General features: G+C 45.1%; 1 protein-coding gene across 2 annotated transcripts in view; it reads right to left on the minus strand.

Annotated features, from left to right (window-relative positions):
- The window catches only part of PPP6R1 (protein phosphatase 6 regulatory subunit 1), a 327149-nt gene that overhangs the window by 51252 nt on the left and 253852 nt on the right, over positions 1 to 22045 (minus strand). For both annotated transcript variants that reach the window (XM_082274358.1, XM_082274359.1), the window contains 2 exons: positions 19426 to 19571; positions 14245 to 14363 (listed from right to left, as the gene is read on the minus strand). In XM_082274358.1, coding sequence (XP_082130484.1) covers positions 14245 to 14363; positions 19426 to 19571 — 265 coding nt within the window. The remainder of the gene's footprint in view (positions 1 to 14244; positions 14364 to 19425; positions 19572 to 22045) is intronic.

Here is a 22045-nt window from a genome sequence, read left to right on the forward strand (position 1 = left end):
AAAGCCGCTGCGCCATTGGCTCCTGCTGTCAAAGTCAGTGAGCCATTTAGGAGAGAGAGGGGGCGGGGCCAAATGGTAGCTCTGGGTCTGAATGGACACACGGAGCTGCAGCTCAGCTCAGGTGCCCCCATTGCAAGCTGCAGGGGCACTCAATAAGAGGGAGGGGCCAGAAGCAGTGGCGAGGGAACAGAGGAGGAGGAGGATCCAGGCTGCTCTGTGCAAAACCAACTGCACAGAGGAGGTAACATTTTTATGTATTTTTTTTAAATAAAAAATCACTTTAAGACATTCATTAACTAGAGGAGATGCCATTTTGGGGAAGCTCAACTCCACCCATTAAATCGGCAGCCATCTTTGGGTCTGATCTTTAGGTATCTAAAAGGTTACCTGATACTAAGAGGGTAATTCCAAATCTTCTGTTGATTTAGGTTGCTTGGATTAAAAAAGCCAATGAGCATTTTTTTTTTTTACCTAATCACTTTCCCCACACTAAAATAACTATTCAAAATAATTTATTTTTGGTATCTTTTTGATTATTTTTCTGTTCTTAGGCCGTATTGGCATACAGTTTTTGCGTAGTTTGACAGGCATCCCTTCTGCAGGGGAAAAACAGTTGAAATCCGTAAAACACAGACTATTGTCTGAGAGTCATCACTGGATATTTTGTTTACGGTCAGAAATTGAATTTAATTTATTCTCCCTCTCTATACTCTATTGTTAGACGTTTTTGGAACTTTTATGCAATAACCTTAGTGTCTATGTACATCACAATCAGGCTATTTATGGTGTTTGTGGCAAAGAGATAGTGCGCTAACAAAAAAACAAAATCTCTTTGGCAATTGTGCCTTGAGCCACCGGAACCCTACAGCTGTGAAGTGTACAAGTTCTAGGATATCCCAGCGAGAGCACACCTCTCTTTGCTATCCACACACTGGATTTTCTATCTCAGCAGTCCAAGCTCATATCTCCCTGATCTCTGGTAAAAATCCAACTTTACCACCGTGTGTTACTATTTCACCATACTGTCAGTTCAAAGTTTGAATGTCACTATTGGAGTGTTTTGCGGTAAGAGGCCACCCTGGAACAGAGAACATCTGATTTTGTGAAGCACCATTGTCTGCATATATTGTCACGTCACCTTGGCACGGACTCACTTATTATATTTATTTTTAAGTTTAAGCAGACCTACATTATCTGAGAGACTTTTATGTTTGCTGTTTTCTACTACACTCATTATATTGATTTATAATTTTGTTGTCTCTGCCATTTTCATTCACTATTACTTTTCTAGTGCTGCTTCCATCTTTTCACATTGTTTTGTGCACCTTCACTTTTCACATTTACTATTTATGGTATTTGTATGTAACTTATTTTCTAAATATTAATTTATTTTGAATAGCTAAGGGTCCTTTCACACGGCCACTCCGTGTGAAAGGTCCGCTGCGGGACTTATTTTTTTTTTTTTCCACGGAGCGGATGACATTTCTGTCATCCTCTCCGTGTGCCCGCATATCATCCCATCCGTTTGCGGATGATATGCGGACATAATGTAAGTATATGGCACTGCGGATGTCAGCGGATGACACCGCTGACATCCGATTTTCCTTCCTTTCCGTTTTTTACACAGAAGAAAAAATGGGGTTCTGTTCCATTTGTAAAAACGTAACAGAACTGAAAGGAGGAAAATCGGATGTCAGCGGATGGTATTCCGCCGACACCCGCAGTGCCATTCACTTACATTATGTCCGCAAATCATCCGCAAACGGATGGGATGATTTGCGGACACACGGAGCGGCCGTGTGAAAGGACCCTAAGTCTGTACGAGCATTGATCTTGTTTGTGTTTTTAAAGAATTTTGTTTAGCTAAAAATAAACTCGCTATCAAGACATTTGGAAAAATCAAGCTAAATATGGGAGGCGCACAGGACTTTCATGGTACTACTAGAACAGTAAACACAATCAATAAAAATTAATTTATTGAATATAGCTTTTTAAAAAAATGGGAATTTTATAAATAAATGGAATTGATTAAGACAGTATCACACAAGTGGAGCTTTCTCCTTTCCATATACCGTATGTCATCTTTGGAGCCACAGTAGAGGAGAAAGATTTATATTGATCCAGAGAAGACGGTCATCACTTATTCCTTTCAGTGTAAATGGGGGCAACCATTTTTGGTGAGTGGCCAGCTCATGGGGAGTGGTGTTGGATGTCACATTAGTGGTGGATTTCATAGTGGCTCAATCACTTTTTACTCACGGGACTCATAACACTGGATGGTATACTCCATCAAGCACCTCTTCTGGAACTGTGCAATATTCAGTATTCTGTGAGACTTTTATGATTTTTTTTGAGACACTTACCTTTTCCCTTTATGTAATTATTTAAGCATTTAACACTAATTGTTTATTCATTTACTTCATGGCATTTGCACTGCTTAGTGTTTGCTTATAAGGGGTTATATTTCACCATTTTGTCATACCTTCTGTCTTGCTTACCTTACTTTTTTATTGTGCAAATATTGCGTCAACAATTATTTACACTTTATTGCAAACCTAGGTCTAAGTACTACTTTCTATTTTCTACTTGCCCTTGTCTAATGGGCCTAGTGCCCTATTTGCCCTCTCCTACCTTGTTCACTTTCTCCCTCAAAAACCTAAACCTAGCCTGAACATTATAGTTCTATATAAACTACTCGGGTGCTATACGTGCCTGCAATGAATACACCCTTTACTTCTCAACCACTCAGGGTCCTAATAAAACCTGACAGCATTGTTCTGATACAGCATGATCTCTTAGCTTATGACTGGAATACCTGTATCAATATGTACTCTTTCATATACCCTGTTCGGACAATGTCTTATTGTTTACCCCTTTTTTTCTCTTGAAAACAAAATACATATTTGTCTATAAAAAACACGCGTTTGGCAGAAGCACAAGACCAGCACATTTGATAAAACTTGAATAGAAAGTTGTACTGTATTTCTGAATTGATGCTGTATCAAGGCAAATAATTATAAATATCAAATGCTGAGAAATGTTTGACCATGAAAAATACTTACAAATTTAAGGCGATTCTTTAGTGATTATGTCATTTTTTTTTCAATTGTTATTGATCAATAAAAGTGGTTGTGGCCACTACTATAAAATAATCAAATCCCCTCTAACACGAAGTGCTCCAGTGCCTGTCCTATAGAAAAAAAAATTGAATTTTTGTAAAATCTTACCGTAAAATTCCTTTCTCTGAGTCCTCCGACAGTCGCCGCCACTTCATAATCTTCACTAATGGGGTAATTGACCTTTGCTCCGCAGGAGTAGCTAGGCAACAAGATTTGTTAATATCAAAGCTTTTAGCATATCACACCCCTAGGGGGTGGTCCCCTCAGTCAATACCTCCCTGCTTCCAGCATTCTCAACTCAGTTTCAGTAGCATAGCAGTAGAGTACATAAACCCCAAGAGGGGCGGCGACTGTAGGAGGACTCAGAGAAAGGAATTTTACGGTAAGATTTTACAAAAATTCCGTTTTCTCTCACGTCCTCCGACAGTCGCCACCACTTCATAATCTTCACTAATGGGGACGTCCCAGAGCAGTGTAGACATGAGGGGTGGGAAAAACGCAGCCGCGCCCAAAGCAACACAGTACCCACATCAGAGGAAGGAACCTTACCAAGGTAAGAGAACCAACCTGGCAACAGGAAAAACGTGCTCAACAGGAGCAACAACCCAGGAAGAACAAGTAACCCAGGGGTAAAAACACCCCAACAGCCAAGGACCCAAACAAGGGACCCTAAGGCACTGCCGCACTAAGAACTTTACGGCTAAAGGAAGCATCTGTCGATGCCTGAACATCCACTTTGTAAAATTTTGAGAAGGTGTGAACGGACGACCAAGTCGCCGCCTTACACACCTGGGCCACAGAAGCCCGACGACGATAGGCCCAAGACGTACTCAGAGATCTGGTAGAGTGCGCCTTCACAGGGAAAGGAGGAACCTTCCCCCTCAAAGCATAGGCTTGCACAATTGTCTGTCTGATCCATTTGGCGACGGTAGCAGCCGACGCCGCCATGCCCTTCCGAGGTCCCTCTGGAAGGACGAATAGGGAAATCCGACTTGCGAAAGGACTTAGTCGATGACAGGTAAACCCTGATCGCCCGAACAACATCCAAGGCATGCAAAGCCACCTCCTTCGGATGCTTCGGCTTCGCGCAAAGCGAAGGCAAGACAATGTCCTCATTCAGGTGAAATTCCGAGATCCTCTTCGGAAGAAAGGAAGGGTTAGGTCGCAAGACCACCTTATCCAAGTGAACCACCAAGTAGGGAGAGCTGCAGGACAAAGCTGCCAGCTCCGACACCCTGCGAGCCGAAGTGATCGCCACCAAAAAGGCAACCTTTTTGGACAACAGAGACAACAAGATCTCCCTGATCTTTTCAAAAGGAGCCTGTTGTAACACGGACAGAACCAAGTTCAAGTCCCATGGAGGCAAAGGTTCCCTCCTAGGAGGGGCCAAATGTCGCACCCCCTGAACAAAGGTGCTAATCAATGAATTAGACGCCACTGGGCGCTGAAAAAGAACGGCCAGCGCAGAAATCGGACCCTTAATTGTGGCCAGCGCCAAACGCTGGTCCACTCCAGTTTGGAGGAAAGCCAACACTCTCGACACAGAGTATGAGCGAGGAGAATACCCCCTGGACTCACACCAGGCAAAAAACGCTTTCCAAGTACGGTAGTAAATTTTTCCCGAAGAGGCTTTTCTAGCCTTGATCAAAGTAGGAATGACCTCAGAGGAGAGACCCCTATCCTTCAGGACCTGGCTTTCAACAGCCAGGCCTTTAAAGCCAGCGACTGTAAAGCAGGATGGAATATCGGCCCTTGAGACAGAAGGTCGTCCCGAAGTGGCAGACGCCACGGAGCGTCGACTGCCAGATTTACGAGGTCTGCGTACCAAGACCGGCGAGGCCAGTCCGGTGCCACCAGAATCACCGCGTGCGGTTCCGAGGCCAGTCTGCGAAGCAGCCTGGACAGCAGCTGAATCTGTGGAAAGGCATACATCAGACGATACTGATGCCAGGGCACCACTAACGCGTCTGAGGCGTCTGCCCGAGGATCGCGCGTCCTTGCCACGAACCTCTCCACCTTGTTGTTCAGACGAGACGCGAACAGGTCCACATCTGGAAGACCCCACTTTGCGCACAACATCTGGAAGACATCCGGGTGAAGGGACCATTCCCCCTGGTCCAGGGTCTGGCGACTCAGATAGTCCGCCTGCCAGTTCTCCACCCCCGGAATGTGTACAGCCGTTATCGCCGGGACGTGCGTCTCGGCCCACGACAGAATGCTGTTTACTTCCCGAGCAGCACGGGCACTCCTGGTGCCCCCTTGATGGTTGATGTAGGCCACTGCTGTGGCATTGTCCGTCTGAACCCGAACCGGACGGCCCTGAAGCCGTTCCGACCAATGCAGAAGGCAAAGCTTTATCGCTCGCAATTCCAGAATGTTGATCGGAAGGGAGAATTCCTCCTCCGACCAAGTTCCCTGGGCGGACAGAATGCCCAGAACACCACCCCAGCCCGACAGGCTGGCATCCGTGGTGATTACCGTCCACGACAAGGGACGAAAGGACTTGCCACCCGACACCGCCGGGGACAGGAGCCACCACAAAAGACCCCTTCGGGTGTGGCGGCTCAACGAAAGCTGCCGATCCAGAGATTGTGGACGCCCGTCCCACTTGGCCAAGATCTCCGCTTGAAGATCCCGCGTGTGAAACTGGGCGAAGGGAATCGCCTCGAAAGCCGAGACCATTAGACCCAGACATCTCATACATGTCCGGAGGGACGAGCACTGAGTGTCCCTGAGGGACCTGACCTCGTCCTGAAGTGTCCGGAGCTTGCCTTTCGGCAGGAAGACCTTCGCTTGAGCAGAGTCCAGGATCATCCCCAGGTAGGGAAGATGAACCGACGGACGCAACGTCGATTTTGGAAAATTTATCGTCCAACCAAACTTCTGCAGAGTCTGCATCGTGGTGGACAGGTCGTTCACCAGGCCCTGACTGGTCGCAGACCGAAGCAAGATATCGTCCAGATATCCCAAGACAGACGCCCTGGGCTCTCAATAAGGCCAGGACCGGCGCAAGCACCTTGGTGAAAACCCGCGGAGCCGAAGCGAGACCGAAGGGTAACGCCACGAATTGGTAATGATCCTCCGCAACGGCGAATCGAAGGTACCTCTGGTGACCCTCGAAAATGGGGATGTGAAGGTACGCATCCTTCAGATCGATGGAGGCCATGAATTCCCCCAGAACCAGGGCAGCCACCACTGAGCGCAGGGATTCCATGCGGAACTTGCGAACCCGCACAAAGCGGTTCAGAGCTTTCAAGTCCAGAATCGGACGCACTTTGCCCTCCTTTCTGGGCACAGTGAACAGATTGGAGTAGAACCCCCGAAATCTGTCCCGATGAGGCACCGGAACCACCACTCCCTGGGCCCGCAGATCCCGCACCGCCAGGTGCAGATCCTGCAAACGCTCCAGAGACAGCTGAAGATTTGAGGGAAAAAATCTGCTAACCGGCCGAGAGAGAAACTCGATCTTGTATCCAGATCGAACGATTTCCTGAACCCACTTGTCCCGAATGCGGGCCAGCCAGGGTTGAAGAAAACCGAGCAAACGCCCCCCCACCCCAGAACCGGGTGAGGGCGCACCTTCAGGCCGAATTGGAATGGGCAGCGGACCCGGACTGGCCGGACTTCTGCTTACCTGCCCACGGCTTCTTCTGGGAGCCCTGGCCCTTGAAGGGCTTTCCCTTGTATTGCGACTGAAAGGCACGAAAGGACCCCTGAGAGGGCCTGAACGAGGTATTCTTCTTACCGCGAACAAACTTATTCTTGTGAGTTTGGGGCAAGAGAGTGCTCTTACCCCCGGAAATTCCCTTTATCAGAGAATCCAAAGACTCGCCAAAAAGGCGAGATCCCGCGTAGGGAAGATTAGCTGGAGTCTTGCGAAAAGATTGGTCAACCGACCAACATTTCAGCCATATTAGGCGACGGTTCAACACCGCGACACTGGAGAGGCGTGCAGCCAAAGGGACTAAATCCAAGTCCGCATCGCACAAATACATGACACCCTGATGAATTTGATCTACCATAGCCATCGTTGTCGGCGGAGCAGAGTCAGCCACCAGGGTGCGCCTGAGCACCTGCGTCCAATCCGCAATAGCTTGGGCTGCCATAATGGAAGCAAAAATAGGCTTCAGCATAGAACCAGCAACCGTATAAGAATGACGGGCCAGAGACTCCAATCTCCTGTCCGTAGGGTCCCGGAACACCGGGGTATCCTCAGCTGGAATAGCAGTAGATTTATTCAAAACTGCCACCTGAGGCGGCACACACCAACGCTCATCAGTGGTGGGTGTAAATGGATAACGCAGCTTGAACTTACTTGGCACAGTAAAAGGCTTCTTTAAATTGCGCCATTGCTCATCAACAGCGCGCTGAAATTCCGCAGGGCAGGGAAAAACCTGCGCTGATTTGCGTTTCCTTTTCGTCCCATAAGAGGACATCAAAGCAGGACACGGTTCATCCTGCAGATGCAGTGTTTCCATGATAGAAGTAATCAACTCATCCATGAGTGCAAGCTCTTCAGGCGAGCCGGGGGGAGAAGTATCAACTCCTTCTACCTCAGCCTCCCCCTCAGACCCCCTAAGGTCCAGAGATGAACGAGACCCTGAGAAGGGCACTCCAGCCATAGCAGCCCCATCGCCCTCTGAATCAGAGGAAATGGATAATCTGGGCCGTTTTGCGGATCGATCAGCCATTAGCATCTGCACCTGAGAAGCCAAGGTCGCTACAACAGCAGCCAGATCAGCCCCCTCGGGGATGCAGCAGCCCCTTGGCCCCCCACCAAGGTGGGAGGAAACTTGCAATCCTGAGAATCCATGCCCCAGTATCAACTGAAATAAAGTACTGCCCCTTCAAGACCGCGGCGAGCGCAGCCCACCGCACACTACTGTATGCACTGACCCCTGCAGGGATAAGGAGCCCTGAGCAAGGAAATACAGGATAAGGAAGGTAAAAACCTGGAGAGACCACACAGGCTGCTGCCACCGATCGCTGTTCCAGAGCAAAAGGAAGTGATGCAATGACTGACCACCCTATATAGCCTATGAAGGCTTCACAAACATGGCCGCTCGGCTGAGGGAATCAAGGCAACAAGAAAATGGCGCCGCCATGTGCTTGCAGGAACGATCGCCGCCAAAATGGCGGCGCTTGGCGCCAAAACACCGCGCTGTAACACACAGGGCCGGTCATCACAGTTTGCCAAGAAAAAATGGCGGGCCGCATAGCATGTCTGAGCCCAGTCTGCCCCACACATCACACACAGCAGAGCGGGAGAGCCCCCCCCCCCCCCCCCCCGCAGCCCACAGAAAGGCAGCTATTCCACACAGGAATCTGACAGGGAGCTCAGCACTTACACAGACATGCAGGGTCACACAGTCACAGACTGACACCCAAACAGACAGTTCCCTACATAGACATTTACTTACCAGTCTGGATGGCGTGGGGAGCCTTCTCTAGCGACCAAACCGCTGTAATGAGGACAGGGAGTGTCGCAGCCAGGACGCAGTGGATTTCGGTGCGAAACCGCAAATGGCGTCCGGTGAGGTAGCCACCTCACAGGAAGCATCCCTGCAGCGAACAGGGATGGGTCGTTCAATATGCCAGGGAAACCTGAGCTGAACGCTCGATGGCAGGCTGGGGAAACCCCTGGCACACAGCCCTGAGATCCAGGGTGGCCAGACCGAGACCCAGCTCCTCATGATCATCTTCATCAGAATAAAACTAAACTAATGCTGAGAAAAAAACAGCTAAGTAAAAGAAAGAGAAAAATACTTGAAATTAAATCCAAAAGAGGAAAGAAGGCTGAGACTGAAAGCCCCATCACAGGAAACAGCCAGCCACTCCTAAGCTAGGCAATTGAAAACTGAGTTGAGAATGCTGGAAGCAGGGAGGTATTGACTGAGGGGACCACCCCCTAGGGGTGTGATATGCTAAAAGCTTTGATATTAACAAATCTTGTTGCCTAGCTACTCCTGCGGAGCAAAGGTCAATTACCCCATTAGTGAAGATTATGAAGTGGTGGCGACTGTCGGAGGACGTAAGAGAAATATGCCTATCTCTACCTATAGCAGAGCGGCTCCTAGCGATCAGCTGATTCCCTCGGCTCTCTTCTCTGCCTGATGACAGATCCAGCGGGCGGGACCGAGCACTGCTGCTGGTGTCAGCCGTGTAGGAGGGGAAGAGAGAAGAGAGAGCGCCGAGCGGTCACGTGATCGCTGGGAGCTGCTCTGATATGGGTACAGATCATTTTTTTCTATAAGACAGGCACAGAAGCACTTAGTATTGCATTACAGAGTGGATGGGATTTTATAATAAATATGAGAGCAGCAGGAGTGAAGGGGCGGGCGCTGACACAGCAGACAGGCAGGGAGGGGGGGGAGAGGAGGGCACAGAAACAGAGAGGAGAGCTGCGGCTGAAGGAGGCATGTACACTGACCACGGTGTCTGGTCTCGGCAGTCATGATATACCGTGGTCAGTTTATAGGAGGGGAGGGCAGCACCAGTCAAGATCAGCGAGGGTTTTTTAGGTGATACGGAGTGCCAAATGACACAGCACAAGCACTGTGCTTTATTAACATGCTTTAAGGAAACAGTAGCCTTTTATAATTTTTTTTTTTAGGGTAACACTAAGACTTTTTGATCTTAAAAATTAAATAAATTGTGTTTTCACTTTGTGGTGGTCAGATACAGTTTATGTTCTGTTTTAATATTCAAAGCAACCTCACCTAGTCATCGATCTGTTTTTTTGTTAAGAAATCACATTGAAAAACATGTCCCTAGCATTTCTAACCACGGCCATCTTGAGCAAGAGCAGAGCATTCAAGTAGCATTTATTTCCTGGAATTCTACTGCCTTAGGCTCAGGCATACACAAGTGGGTGAGCTTAGCAAAGATAGCCTCTCCTCCAGATAAAAGAAAAAATGCCCATGAAAACTCCTGGGATGTATGACATGATTTTGGCCTAGGAAGAAAACTTAAACCCTAAAAAAAAAAAAAAAAAGGTTCCTGTTCCTTTAGAGCATGTTATACAGCACAGTGCTTGTGCTGTGTAATTTAGGCCCTTTCTATCACCTAAAATACTTGGCTGATGGTGCCTGGTGCTGCCCTCCCCTCTGTAAACTGACAACATTTAACACGGCTGCTGAGCCCTAAAACAGTGGTCAGTTTAGGTACCACCGTCATCCTGCTGTCTCTCCTCTGTCCTCTCTCCTCCTCCCTCCCTGCTTGTTAGCTGTGTCAGTGCCCGCCCCTCCCCTCCTGCTACTAAAATGACTGTTTTGTTACATTATGTACCTCAATGGATGTTCTTTATAAAAAAATATCTAGCTGTATACCTTTTTCAGAGTGCCGCTCGGTGCTCACGCGACTGCCCACAGTAACGGGAGGTGGGCAACGAATGGCTCTCTGAAATAAAGTATAAAGCTACATTTTTTTTTTATATACATAACATACACTGAGGCACATAATGTAATCTAACACAGGGGATTATAGCAAGAAAAAAAAAAAGTGGCTTTACAACCACTTTAACAGCTTGCCGACCGCCGCAAGTAGATATACTGCGGCGGTCAGCCCCGGCCAGGCAAAGTGACGTATATATACGTCACTAGCCTGTGACCGGTTTGTGAGCCAATAGCGGGCGTGCGCCCGCTGAGGTGCGTGCCCGCCGCAGCTCGTTCACGGAGGAGTCCGCGCGTGTGACCGGCGGACCCGATGTCCGCCGGTCACACTACGATCGTCGGTAGAGCGGGAGAAAGGCGGACGGCCTATGTAAACAAGCCGCCTGTCATTCTCCCCTGTGTAAAAATGGAGATCAGACGGTTCTACTATGTAGAACCGTTGATCTCTGTTTTTACAATAGGAGACATGTCCAATCACAGTTAGAAACACGCCCCTAGGACACACTTAACCCCTCCCTCTCCAATACAGTTAACCCCTTCCCTGCCAGTGTCATTTTTACAGTAACAGTGCATATTTTTAGCACTGATTACTGCAGTAATGTCACTGGTAACCCCAAAAGTGTCAAAAATGTCAGTCAAGGGTCCGATCTGTCCGCCGCAATGTCGCAGTCCCGCAAAAAAAAAAAAAAAAAAAAAAAATCGCAGATCGCCGCCATTACTCGTTAAAAAAAAAAACACCAAAAATGACAAAAATCTTTCCCTTTGTTAGTAAACGCGATAACTTTTGCGCAAACCAAAATACGATTTTTGCGATTTTTTTTACCAAACATACGTAGCATAAAACAAATTGGCCGAAAATGTTGATTTTTACATTTTTTTTTTGGAATTTCATATAAAAAAATGTGAAAAATATTGTTATTTTGGCAAAATTTACGCTCTTTTTTTGTTTATAGCGCATGATCAAAAAAAATCGCACAGGTGATCAAACACCACCAAAAGAAAGCTCTGTTTGTGGGAAAAAAAAGGACGTGAAATTCGTTTAGGTACAGCGTCGCACGACCGTGCAATTGTCCGTTAAAGTCACGCAGTAAAAAAATCGCAAAAAACCCCCTGGTCGGAATGAGGTAAAATCTTCCGGGGCTTAAGTGGTTAAGAGAAAAAAAGAAAATGAAAACAAATATACATGATATATTTCATCTATTTACGAACACTAGCAGAAAATTGTTAACCACTTGTCTACTGGGCACTTTTTTTTTTTTTTTCAAAAACACTAAAAAAAAAACAAACGTTTTCTTCCATTCTTTAATAAAGTTAAGCCAATAAGTAATTTTTATCATTCACTGATGTGTGCTGATAAAACTGCACTGATGGGAGCTGATATACTGCATTGATGGACACTAATTGGAACTGTTAATCAAGAGCACTGATTATTAGTGTAAATGTCCCGTTTATTAGCTTTCCTTTCCTCAGACAGTGACAGCGCTGATAAGAGGCATTTGTTTACTTGGGATAAGCTGTGATTGAACAATGTCATTAGCTCTTTACTCTGATCAGTGATGCGCTGTGACCAAGGGACACAGCTCACCACTGTGCGCCGCGCTGATTGCCCCTGTGGACGGGCATAGGCCGTGAGATCGGGAGGACATCATAGGACGTCCACCTGGAAGGAGGAGCGTCCCGTCCAGCCGTCACTCTGCTGTAGGCTGGACAGGAACTGGTAATGTTGATTGAGAGGGTTTAGTTCTGGTTTAAAATCAATTCCTCTTTCCCCAGGAAGTCCCTAGATTCTCAGGGTCAGGCTGTACTCAGGGGCCTAGATTTCCCCAAGCTGAAAAGCTGAAACAGTCTATCTGGCAGTGTATGCACTCATTTATTCCTAAGGAGAGTTTGTTCAGACTTGTACTATGAACCAAAATATACTTTGGATAAATGAGATGACAGCCCTTTCCAAACTAATAAATAGTGAACCAAAAGTGGGAAAATAAGTAATCCGCAGATCAAAGTTTATGATAAGAAATAATCCATTTAGTACGCTACGGCAGCCATCTTGGATGAGACATGATGTGTATAAGGCTATTGATATTTTTTATTGTGGAAGTGCAATTTATATACAATTTTGCGGTTTAATAAATGGTGCTTTCACTATATGGAGCCCTCTTTTCTTCCCTAACTCATGCCACTTGTTGAACATATAGTTGGATCATATACTACCAATGTGGAAGTTGTTGAAACTATTCAAAGAGGAGAAGAACTGCAAAGAAGCAGGAGTGGATGTATACAGAGCTGTTGCTGACTTGCTAAAGGCCCGTACACACGAGTCGAAATTCGGCCGGGAATTTTCGACCGACGACCAATCTGCCGATTTTCGGCTTGTTAGTACGATGCTTCCGACAACCGACTTCGACTTTTCGGCCGAAAAAAATCTGGTGTGCAGGCTATAAAATTTTTGTCCTCCGTCAAAACACGTCCGATTTTCGTGCAGTCAGTACAGATTGACAGGGAAAAAATTTTGTCGTGCGGGAAAATGTGTGTGCAGTCTAGGCACATTCCAACCAACAAAACACCACTCTGGACAAAAGATGGACGACCGGTTGGCGGAAATTCGATGCGTGTGTACTAGGCTTTAATAAAACAATCTTTAGGATTTTTCCTGCTTTGATCCATCTAGCTTGGGAGTTCTTTCATATTATGAACTTTGCTTTGTGGATTTTACTACTTTTGGTTCACTGTTTATTAGTTTGGAAAGCACGGTCGTCCCTTGTACAGGCAGTACCGAGTTACAAGCATAAAACTTACATCCAACTCATAATTCCAAAAGGAGGGCGATCAAGGTAGGAGGAAGTGAGAGGAAATCTTCCCCTAGGAAGGGAAATTTACTCCTGTAAGAGTTAGGGGAAAAAGGTGTCTCCACTAAAACCACTCCTTTTTTCCACAACAACCCAACATTTTCTAAAACCAACTGCCACAGGGACTGAAAGTGAGGTGAAATCTTCTAAACAGGGGCACACAGACAGCAGCAAAACAAATGTTACAGGGGTGTTAACCCTTCCCTATGCAATACAAAAAAATTAAAAGTAATTTTTTTGGCTGGAGGTCCACTTAAAAAATGTACCCTATTTCAACTTGCATACAAATTCAAACTCAACTTAAAAGCAAACTTACAGACCCTATCTTGTCTATAACCCGGGGACTGCCTGCCTCTAGGGAATATATGGTTCATAATATATTAGGTGGTTCATCACTAGCGGGCAGCAGCTACCAGCAGTGCTTCTTAATATATTTTGGTTTGTCATTTACAGTATTTGTATGACCAGCGCAAGCACATCGGGATACATACAGCTTGCACTCCAGAGCTCCCCATAGGTATAAATGATTATGGTTTTAAATCTCCCACTCAGTCCAAAAGGTGCAATTAAACTTTTAAGACCATATTTTTCTGAAGCTATGCCACACCTCCTGCCATTTACTTCTCAAAACCTCAAAGTCCTGTGTAAGTATTTAACAGTTCAATGAGAGGGAGGTAGGGATTAACACCAGAAGGGGACACAGCTTAATCCATGTTTAGAGAAGACCTTGGTACAGCTTGGGCCTAGTATTAAAAAGGCTCCATAGGTAAACCACGTGTGATTTGAAACCTAAGAAATACTTGCAGGAGCTACCATGTTCTTTTCATTTAGGCACAGGTATCATCTTTGGCAGTTTTTATGGGAGGTGAGGTTAACTTTGACTGGTACCTCCTGAGGTTTCTGGTGTAGACTCAGTATTGGAAGGATTTGTACCATCTCCACCACCAGAATCTTCTTCCTCTTCATCAGAGTCTCGACTGTCTTCACTATCTGTGCTCCCACAGCTCCTAAAGAGATAAATTAGGTTTTTTTTTTTTCTTTAATAAACCAGCAGGAGATAATACGTTTTAAAATGACCCGTATTAATAAAAAAATATATGATTTTTACATGAAAAAGTTTGTAGTGGAACATTAGGGACATTTTTACAAACTCCCAAATTGAAAGAAAAAAAAAAACCACCCTCTTTCTCTCTATACACCACGGGTAACAAGTATTGAACACATCACCATTTTTCTAAATGTATTTCTAAAGATGCTATTGACATTTTCCCCACATGGTCGGTAAAAGCCCATGGAATCCATACATACAAAAGAAAACAAAATACATAAAAGTTCAGAAATTAAAAAGTATTGAACATGCTAACTGAAATTTAATACTTCGTACAAAATCCTTTGTTGGTAGTGACCGCTTCAAGACGCCTCCTGTATGACATAGTCGCATGCATTCCTTAGGTGTGATTTTGGCCCATTCTTCCACACAGGCTTCAAATCTTGAAGGTTCTGTGGGCCTCTTCTATGAACTCTGATCTTTAGTTCTTTCCATAGATTTTCTATTGGATTCAAGTCAGGTGATTGGCTGGGCCATTCTAGCAGCTTTATCTTCTTTGAAACCAATTGAGCGTTTCCTCAGCTTTGTGTTTGGGATCATTGTTTTGCTGAAATGCCCTCGTTTCATCTATATCGTCCTCATTGATGGCAGCAGATTTTCATCAAGAATGTCTTGGTACATTTTTCCATTCATCGATATGAAGTTTGCCAGTACCGCACACTAAAAAAACAGCACCCCCAAAATTGATGTTCCCACCTCTAAACTTCACTATTGGTATGGTGTTTTTGGGGTGATATTTAGCGTCATTGGACTTCCAAACATGGTGTCTATTATGGCATCCAAAGAGTTCAATTTTGTTCTCATATGACCAGACTAAATTTTCCCAGTATTTCACAGGCTTGTCTAAATGTTGTGCGGCAAAAACTTTAAACAAGCTTCAACGTGGTTTCTCCTTAGCAATGGAGTCTTGCATGGTAAGCATGCATACAGGCTATGGCGGTTGAGTGCATTACTATGGTTTTCTTCTAAACAATTGTACTTGCTAATTTCAGGTCTTTCTAAAGCTCTCCACAAGTGGTCCTTGGCTTTTGGACAACTCTTCTGATAATTGTTTTCACTCCTCTGTCAGGAACCTTGCGAGGAGCAAAAGATTGTGGCCGGTTAATGGTAAAATGATGTTCTTTCCCCTTCTGGATTATGGCCCAAACAGTGCTCACTGGAACATGCAGAAGTTTAGAAATCCTTCTATAACCAATGGCATCAGTATGTTTTGCAACAATAAGGTTGCGAAGGTCTTGAGAGAGCTCTTCACTTTTACCCATCATATTTCTTGTGTGACACTTTGGTAATGAGACACCTTTTACAGGCCATCGGTTGAGACAGAACAAGCTAATATTAATTTGCGCTGAAAAGGGGCAGGATTGCTTTCTAATTACTTATGGATTTCAGATTGTGTCTTGGCTTTCTTTGCCATTTTTCACCTCCCTTCCTTAATGTGGTCAATACTTTCTCCCTGAGTCATTCCATTTTATTACACAACTAAATTTCTGAACTTATTTGTTTTGTTTGTATGTATAGACTGCATGGGTTACAGACATGTGGTGAAAATTTTTCATCTTCCCAGCCCAGCATTTTAGCAGATCAGAGACCTAAAGTAATTTCTCTCCACTCAGAGCAGACCGAAAACTGAGCAATCAGCGGTCATGTTATCTCTGAGTCCTCAGTCTTACAGCCAGCGCGGGACAGGAGCTCTCTCTGCAGCCACCTGTTATTTTTGCTGCCAGTGCAGGCTCCATGCACTCTGATGCTCTGGGATGGCAGGTCAACAACCTGTTGATCACGATCTGGGCTTGTCAACCCACCATCCCAGAGCATGGACAAGCGCTTTCCTGGTTTGAAGTCGTAGGTCACAGGTTGAGCAACCCCTGCTGTAGAGCCACTCCTAACAAAGAGAAAGAGAGCCTCCAAACTCTTTTTTGTGGCATCTTAAGAGGCCGGGACCATCAGGGTCTTATTTAAAGACCCCCATTTCCTATAGGATTCCTCCTCCATGGGAAATTGCTGAGTGAATGGCCTCAGTGAATACACCTTCTTTGGGTGAGACCAATTGTCTCATCAATTCCTGTAAGTGAAGATGCAACAGAAAATATTTGGGATTTACTGCCATTCACCAGGACCAAAATCCAGGGACCCTAAGAGAAGAGAGATCTGATAACCAAGTTGCATCTCAGGCATTCTGAGTGAGTAAAAAGCCCTAAGAGCTGATCACTCAAACCAGAAAAATCTTCAGAGAACTCCTCCCTTCACACAAAGGAACCCCAGAATTGTGCCCCAGACACAGTGGTAATCCCAGATAAGGGCAAGAGCTAATCTGACCTTTAGGGGAGCCACTGCCGGGAAAGCAGTTCATAGGTATCCACTTTACCTGACTGAGGTATTTGTAAACCCAACCATTGTCCGTCACTCCCACCTCCCTTCCTGCATGAGGTCATGGCTTGCTGAGGATTAGTAGGCTAGTTTTCCCGCAAAAAGGGAAGAACAACTTCCTGACTGCACTGGACTGGTTAATGTTACAGGAAGGGAGGAAGGAAGGAAGTAGGGGGAGGGAACAAAGGACTTACACAGTCATGTTCTGGGGACAAAAAGGAACTGGAAAGTTTTTTGCAGGTTTCCAAGAAGCAAGGAGCAGTCTGGAGAGATCCTGAATAAAAGGAAGGTGGCTATGACCCGGAAGAACCAAGTTAAGTAACTGTTTTGTGTATGCCTATCACATACATTGTACACACTTATTTGCTAGGAAGGATAGACCGCTTTTACATGCTGTAGGGATATTTTGTAATACTCTGTATGATGTGTATTGTTTTTGTACGAGTACAGCATTTTTGTATAGTAAAGCAAATATACACTACAAAGATTTTTTTATTTACCTGCTTTTGCTGCAAAGAACATTAAAAGACAAAGAAAAACGCTAAAGTTCAACTGAAGCAGGCTTGTTTTCTGTGGTGTTTTCTGTTGCATTGAGGAAAATGCTGTGTAAGATCTTTAGGAAAATCAAGGCTGTAGAGCTTTCTGGTATCCAGGAGGGAATATGCAACCTGTCTACCTGAGCCAGAGAAAGTCAGTCGATGTGTGTTGCGAGGGAGCTTGCAGATATGCTCCTCTTGAACAGAGCTTGGGGTGATGGAGTCTTCATATTTTAGTCGAAAAAGTTTTGGGATCAGTAAGGGAGAGATGTGGGCAGTAGCGGTGTTTGGTTTGAACTTCCTTCATGCTCTACATCAGTATGAGTCTGAAAAGAGGTAGAATAAGCCTTACTGAAAGAGCTGCTTGCAGTGGCTACTGAGTGTTTGCAAGACACTGTAAGCAAGGTGAAGGATTTAGAAAGTAGGACACTCAAACTCAAACTTGCTGTGACTTCAAAGTGTGTTCAGACCACTGCAGGCAAAGTTGAAGATTTGAATGAGCGGAGTGCAGCCCTAATAAACAAGTCTATCCATGCCATAATAAAGGACAAAGGCCCAAAGCTGGAGGGCAAGACATGGGCCACTGTTACTTCCCGTAGGCGGGAAACTAAATTTTATCAACTCAAATAGAAATGGCCAAGTTGAATCATATAAAAAGGAAGGCAAGGCTTATGACCTCCAGGAGACAAATGTAGACTGATCTACTTGAAAGTATAACTAAAGGCAAACATTTTTTTTAGTTTTGGATAGAGTGGAGAGGGATTAGAACACCTATCAGTTATTTTTGCGGTCTTTGACCACGTTTAGGAGATTCACCCTCTCTATTTGTCCTGTTTAACATGATCATTGAAAGAGAAAGTAAAAGAAAATCCCACATTTTGGGTCGTCCCCAGAAAAGTAGTTGCAGGGAAATTTATCAATAAGTTCGCTCACTCTGGTGACCTGGAGGTCTCCCCAAGGAATTCCCTTAACTAGCAGGGATTTCTTATCACTTCCTGTTTGGCTATCGGACAGGAAGTCTAGGGAAATATCCACAAAGGGACACTGATGGTGAAAAAAAAAATTTGACGGGTTATAACCCTTCCTTTCTCTATCCAAAATGAGAAAAAAAGTTCTACTTTAAGGCTTAAGGTGGGGGTCCTTAGAGAAGAAATAGTTGGTATTAATTTGCCAGCTTTGCTTAAGACCAACTGGGGGTGGGAGTGATGTGATGTGGGCCTGAGAAAAATACTGTGAAGGGAAAACTGTAATGTGAAGTGGGGGACTGTGATGAGCAAGGGACTGAGCACACTGATGTATAAACGGAATTGTGATATAGGAGAAGGAGAGGGCTGTGATGTGAAGGTTTTGAGTAATTGCACAAAAATGCAATTAAGAATTTTCTGGAAGAAATGTTTGCTGATTTGAGCGCTCTGGATTTTAATTCCATACCCCTGCTGTAGAGGAATGTTGCCACCCTCCCCACTAGTACAGAGGCACTCACCCATCAAGCCCACAGGACCTTTAAGACCTCGACTACCCTTCTAGGGGATCACTACCCTGGACACGATGAGCATGTTGCCAGTGAGGTCACCTAGTACAATGTACCCTAGAGACTGCTGCCATTGGGGTTAAGTGAAAACCAGGTGCATTACAGGACATCTTCCTACTTGAAAGTAGTGATCCAGGTACAGTTGAACTTGGCCTACTGGCTGTAGCCACTGATCCAGATAAAGACCTACACCTCCCCTAAACGTAAGGAATAGAGCCAAAATATGAGATCAAGACCACAGAAAGACCTTTAGAGAAACTTCTGTAGGCACGTTCATCAAATAAGGACACTACTTAAAACATGCGTCTCAGCTGAGCCACAAGGGGTTATGCTAGGGTAGGGATTCCTGGCTATTTTTTTTGGCCAGAGTCCATGGCAGCATAACCCAAGAATTTATAAACATGAACTTTTCTGTGTGCTGGTATGTGCAAAAATTAGGTTTGCTGTACCACAGGAGGACCACAGATAGGAGTGCCACATGATTGTCACTCAAGGTAATTTACTTTGTAAATATTAGGCAGCCCCACCTTGTTCCAGTACTCTGCATGGTACCAGAAGAGAACCGAATTTCTTTTTCTTGCCAAATATCTTCTCCATCTGAACCGTCATCCTCATCATCATCAAACTGTTGAATGCGCTCTTTATAGCAGATTTCAAATAGATTGGAATTAGGCTGTAGAAGACAAAAGAATACTGTAAACAAAAGTGGTGTACACTACAGCACATTACAAACTCTTTGTTCTACAGTGCCATCTCTAAATAAGAAATCTATTTAGTCCATATTTGTCAAACATATACATTACCATTGTTTTTAGTGCATATAATCCAAAACATCACATATTGTTTGTTAATCAAAAGCACTGGTTTCCTTTAATAAAAAAAGGATTTTTGACTTTCCTGTAAAATGGACAGAGCCTGGCTATTCATAGAAAAGAAAAAATGATGGGCGCTCCTGCTAGGAGATATGTCTTCAATTCGGGCTGTCTTGATAGGTGAAGTGCAGCCAGACTGGTGGCAGATGTCACGAATGCATGGATACGGTGCTATCACCAAGGGCAGCACTTTGAGGGCCAAAGCAAAGTTCCCAAAAAACAGGCAGAGAAGAAAAGGCGGCGCCACTCAGTGAAGAAAACGTAACGTATTTTAATGGCACACATCAAAACTTACATGAAGGCAGAAGTCTGTTGTCATCGCTCGGCGTCCTTCCGGATCCAGGTATACCCGTCTTCTAAGCTGCCAGCAGCCGGGGGATGGCCCTTGAAAGGAACCAATCAGTAGGACTCAGTCAGAATGAGGCAGCGGTGAACCGCATACCTCACTGGGGGCCGTACAAGCGTAAACGGCCCCCAGTGAGGTATGCGGTTCACCGCTGCCTTGTTCTGACCAAGTCCTACCGATTGGATCCTTTCAAGGGCCATCCCCCTGGCAGCTTGGAGAACAGGTATACCTGCATCCGGAAAGGATGCAGAGCGATGACAACAGACTTCTGCCTTCACGTAAGTTTTGATGTGTGCCATTAAAATACGTTACATTTTCTTCTCTGAGTGGCGCCTTCTTTTCTTCTGTGGATATTCATAGACTGAGTTACAGGATGCTAACCTTAAGTTGACTGGAGACTGGCAAAGCTTTGTGGATACGCCCCTGGGCATACCCCCACCCAACTTTGTGATACCAGTTTTCTTTTTAACTATGTAGAGTAACACAGAACAGGGGGGGAGGGTGGCCTGTGTCCTGCACTGTGCTTTAAGATATGGAATTTAAAGGCAGGCCAAAATCTATTTTATCTTAATCATACAATACAGGACATAGGTTGGATATTCATAGACCCTGGGATGTCCGCAAGCAATGAATAGAAAGGCTGGTCAACAACAAGGCAGGCAGAATTGTGTCAACAAAACCAACAAGGGCCAATGGACCCCACTTAAGAGGGGTGCTGCAAGAACCTTGTAGCCAAAGGCTGCATTCACAGAGGCTTGGATTTAAACCTGGTAAAACTTTAAGAAGATATGAACTACAGACCAAATGGTGGCCTTACAAGACTGGGCAACATAGGTTTGATATCGGAATGCCCATGAACACCCTCCAATCTGGTCGAGAAAGAAATAGTGCTAGAGTTTTATTTTCCTTTTTTGAGTAACTGAGATGAGTTGTCTTAACCACCCAACAATAGTGGATTTGGAAGCCGGATGTCATTTGAGAGGCCCTGATGGTAGGACAAATAGTCCGTCTTTCTGACAGAAACTTTGCCTTTAAAAAAAAAATAAAAAAAAACTCTGATAGCTCTGACATCCAAACAATAAAGAACAATGTTTGAGGTGCTTAGGAGCAGGGCACAATAAAAGACTGTGCCTTAGTTGGAAGTGGAAGGTTGAAAGGTAAATCTTGGGGGCAAGACTATTTTTCTTCGTGAAAAAAGTCAGGATTGGATGTTTACAAGAGAGCTGCTAACTCAGACATGTCTGACAGACGTGATAGGAACGAAGAAGGCCAACTTGCAGGAGAGATCACCCAAAGAGGGTTCCCTGATGAGTTCAAATGGTGGTTTCTGCAGGGCGGAGAACACCAAATTAAGATCCCAAGGAAGCATTGGGTGCTGAAAGGGTGATCTGATCCAAGAAAGACACTGCATTAAGGTTTTTACAAGTGAAAACTAAATCAGAGGTTTATGAAAGCAAAGGGTGTTGAAAGGGTGGTCTGACCCATAAAGCACCTTGAAAAAAAGGATTCTGGAACGAAATGGACAAGGCCAAAAACCTGTCCCTTAAGAGTACTTGGGGTCAAATTCTGGTCAAGTCCTGATTGTAGGACGGCCAAAATGTGAGCTACGGAGATCTCTCCGGAACAGAGGTGCCTGTGTTCACACCAAGCAAAGGAGGATTTACAGGTTCTTCAGTAAATCTTTCCGGATGCATCTTTTCTGGCTATGAGTAATGTGGGAATGACACCAGAGATAGCCATGTCCCTCAAGACATGGTTTCCAATAGCCATGCCATTAACCACTTCTGGACCGCAAGGTTTTACCCCAGGCCATTTTTTTGCGATACGGCCATGAGTTACTTTAACTGACAATTGTGCGGTTACGAGATGCTGTACCCAAATAAAATTGATGTCCTTTTTTTCCAACATCCTTGGGGGGGTGAAAATTGA

The sequence above is a fragment of the Pelophylax lessonae genome (assembly GCF_965119305.1).
Source record: "Pelophylax lessonae genome assembly, chromosome: 12".
NCBI classification, from domain to species: Eukaryota; Metazoa; Chordata; class Amphibia; order Anura; family Ranidae; genus Pelophylax; species Pelophylax lessonae.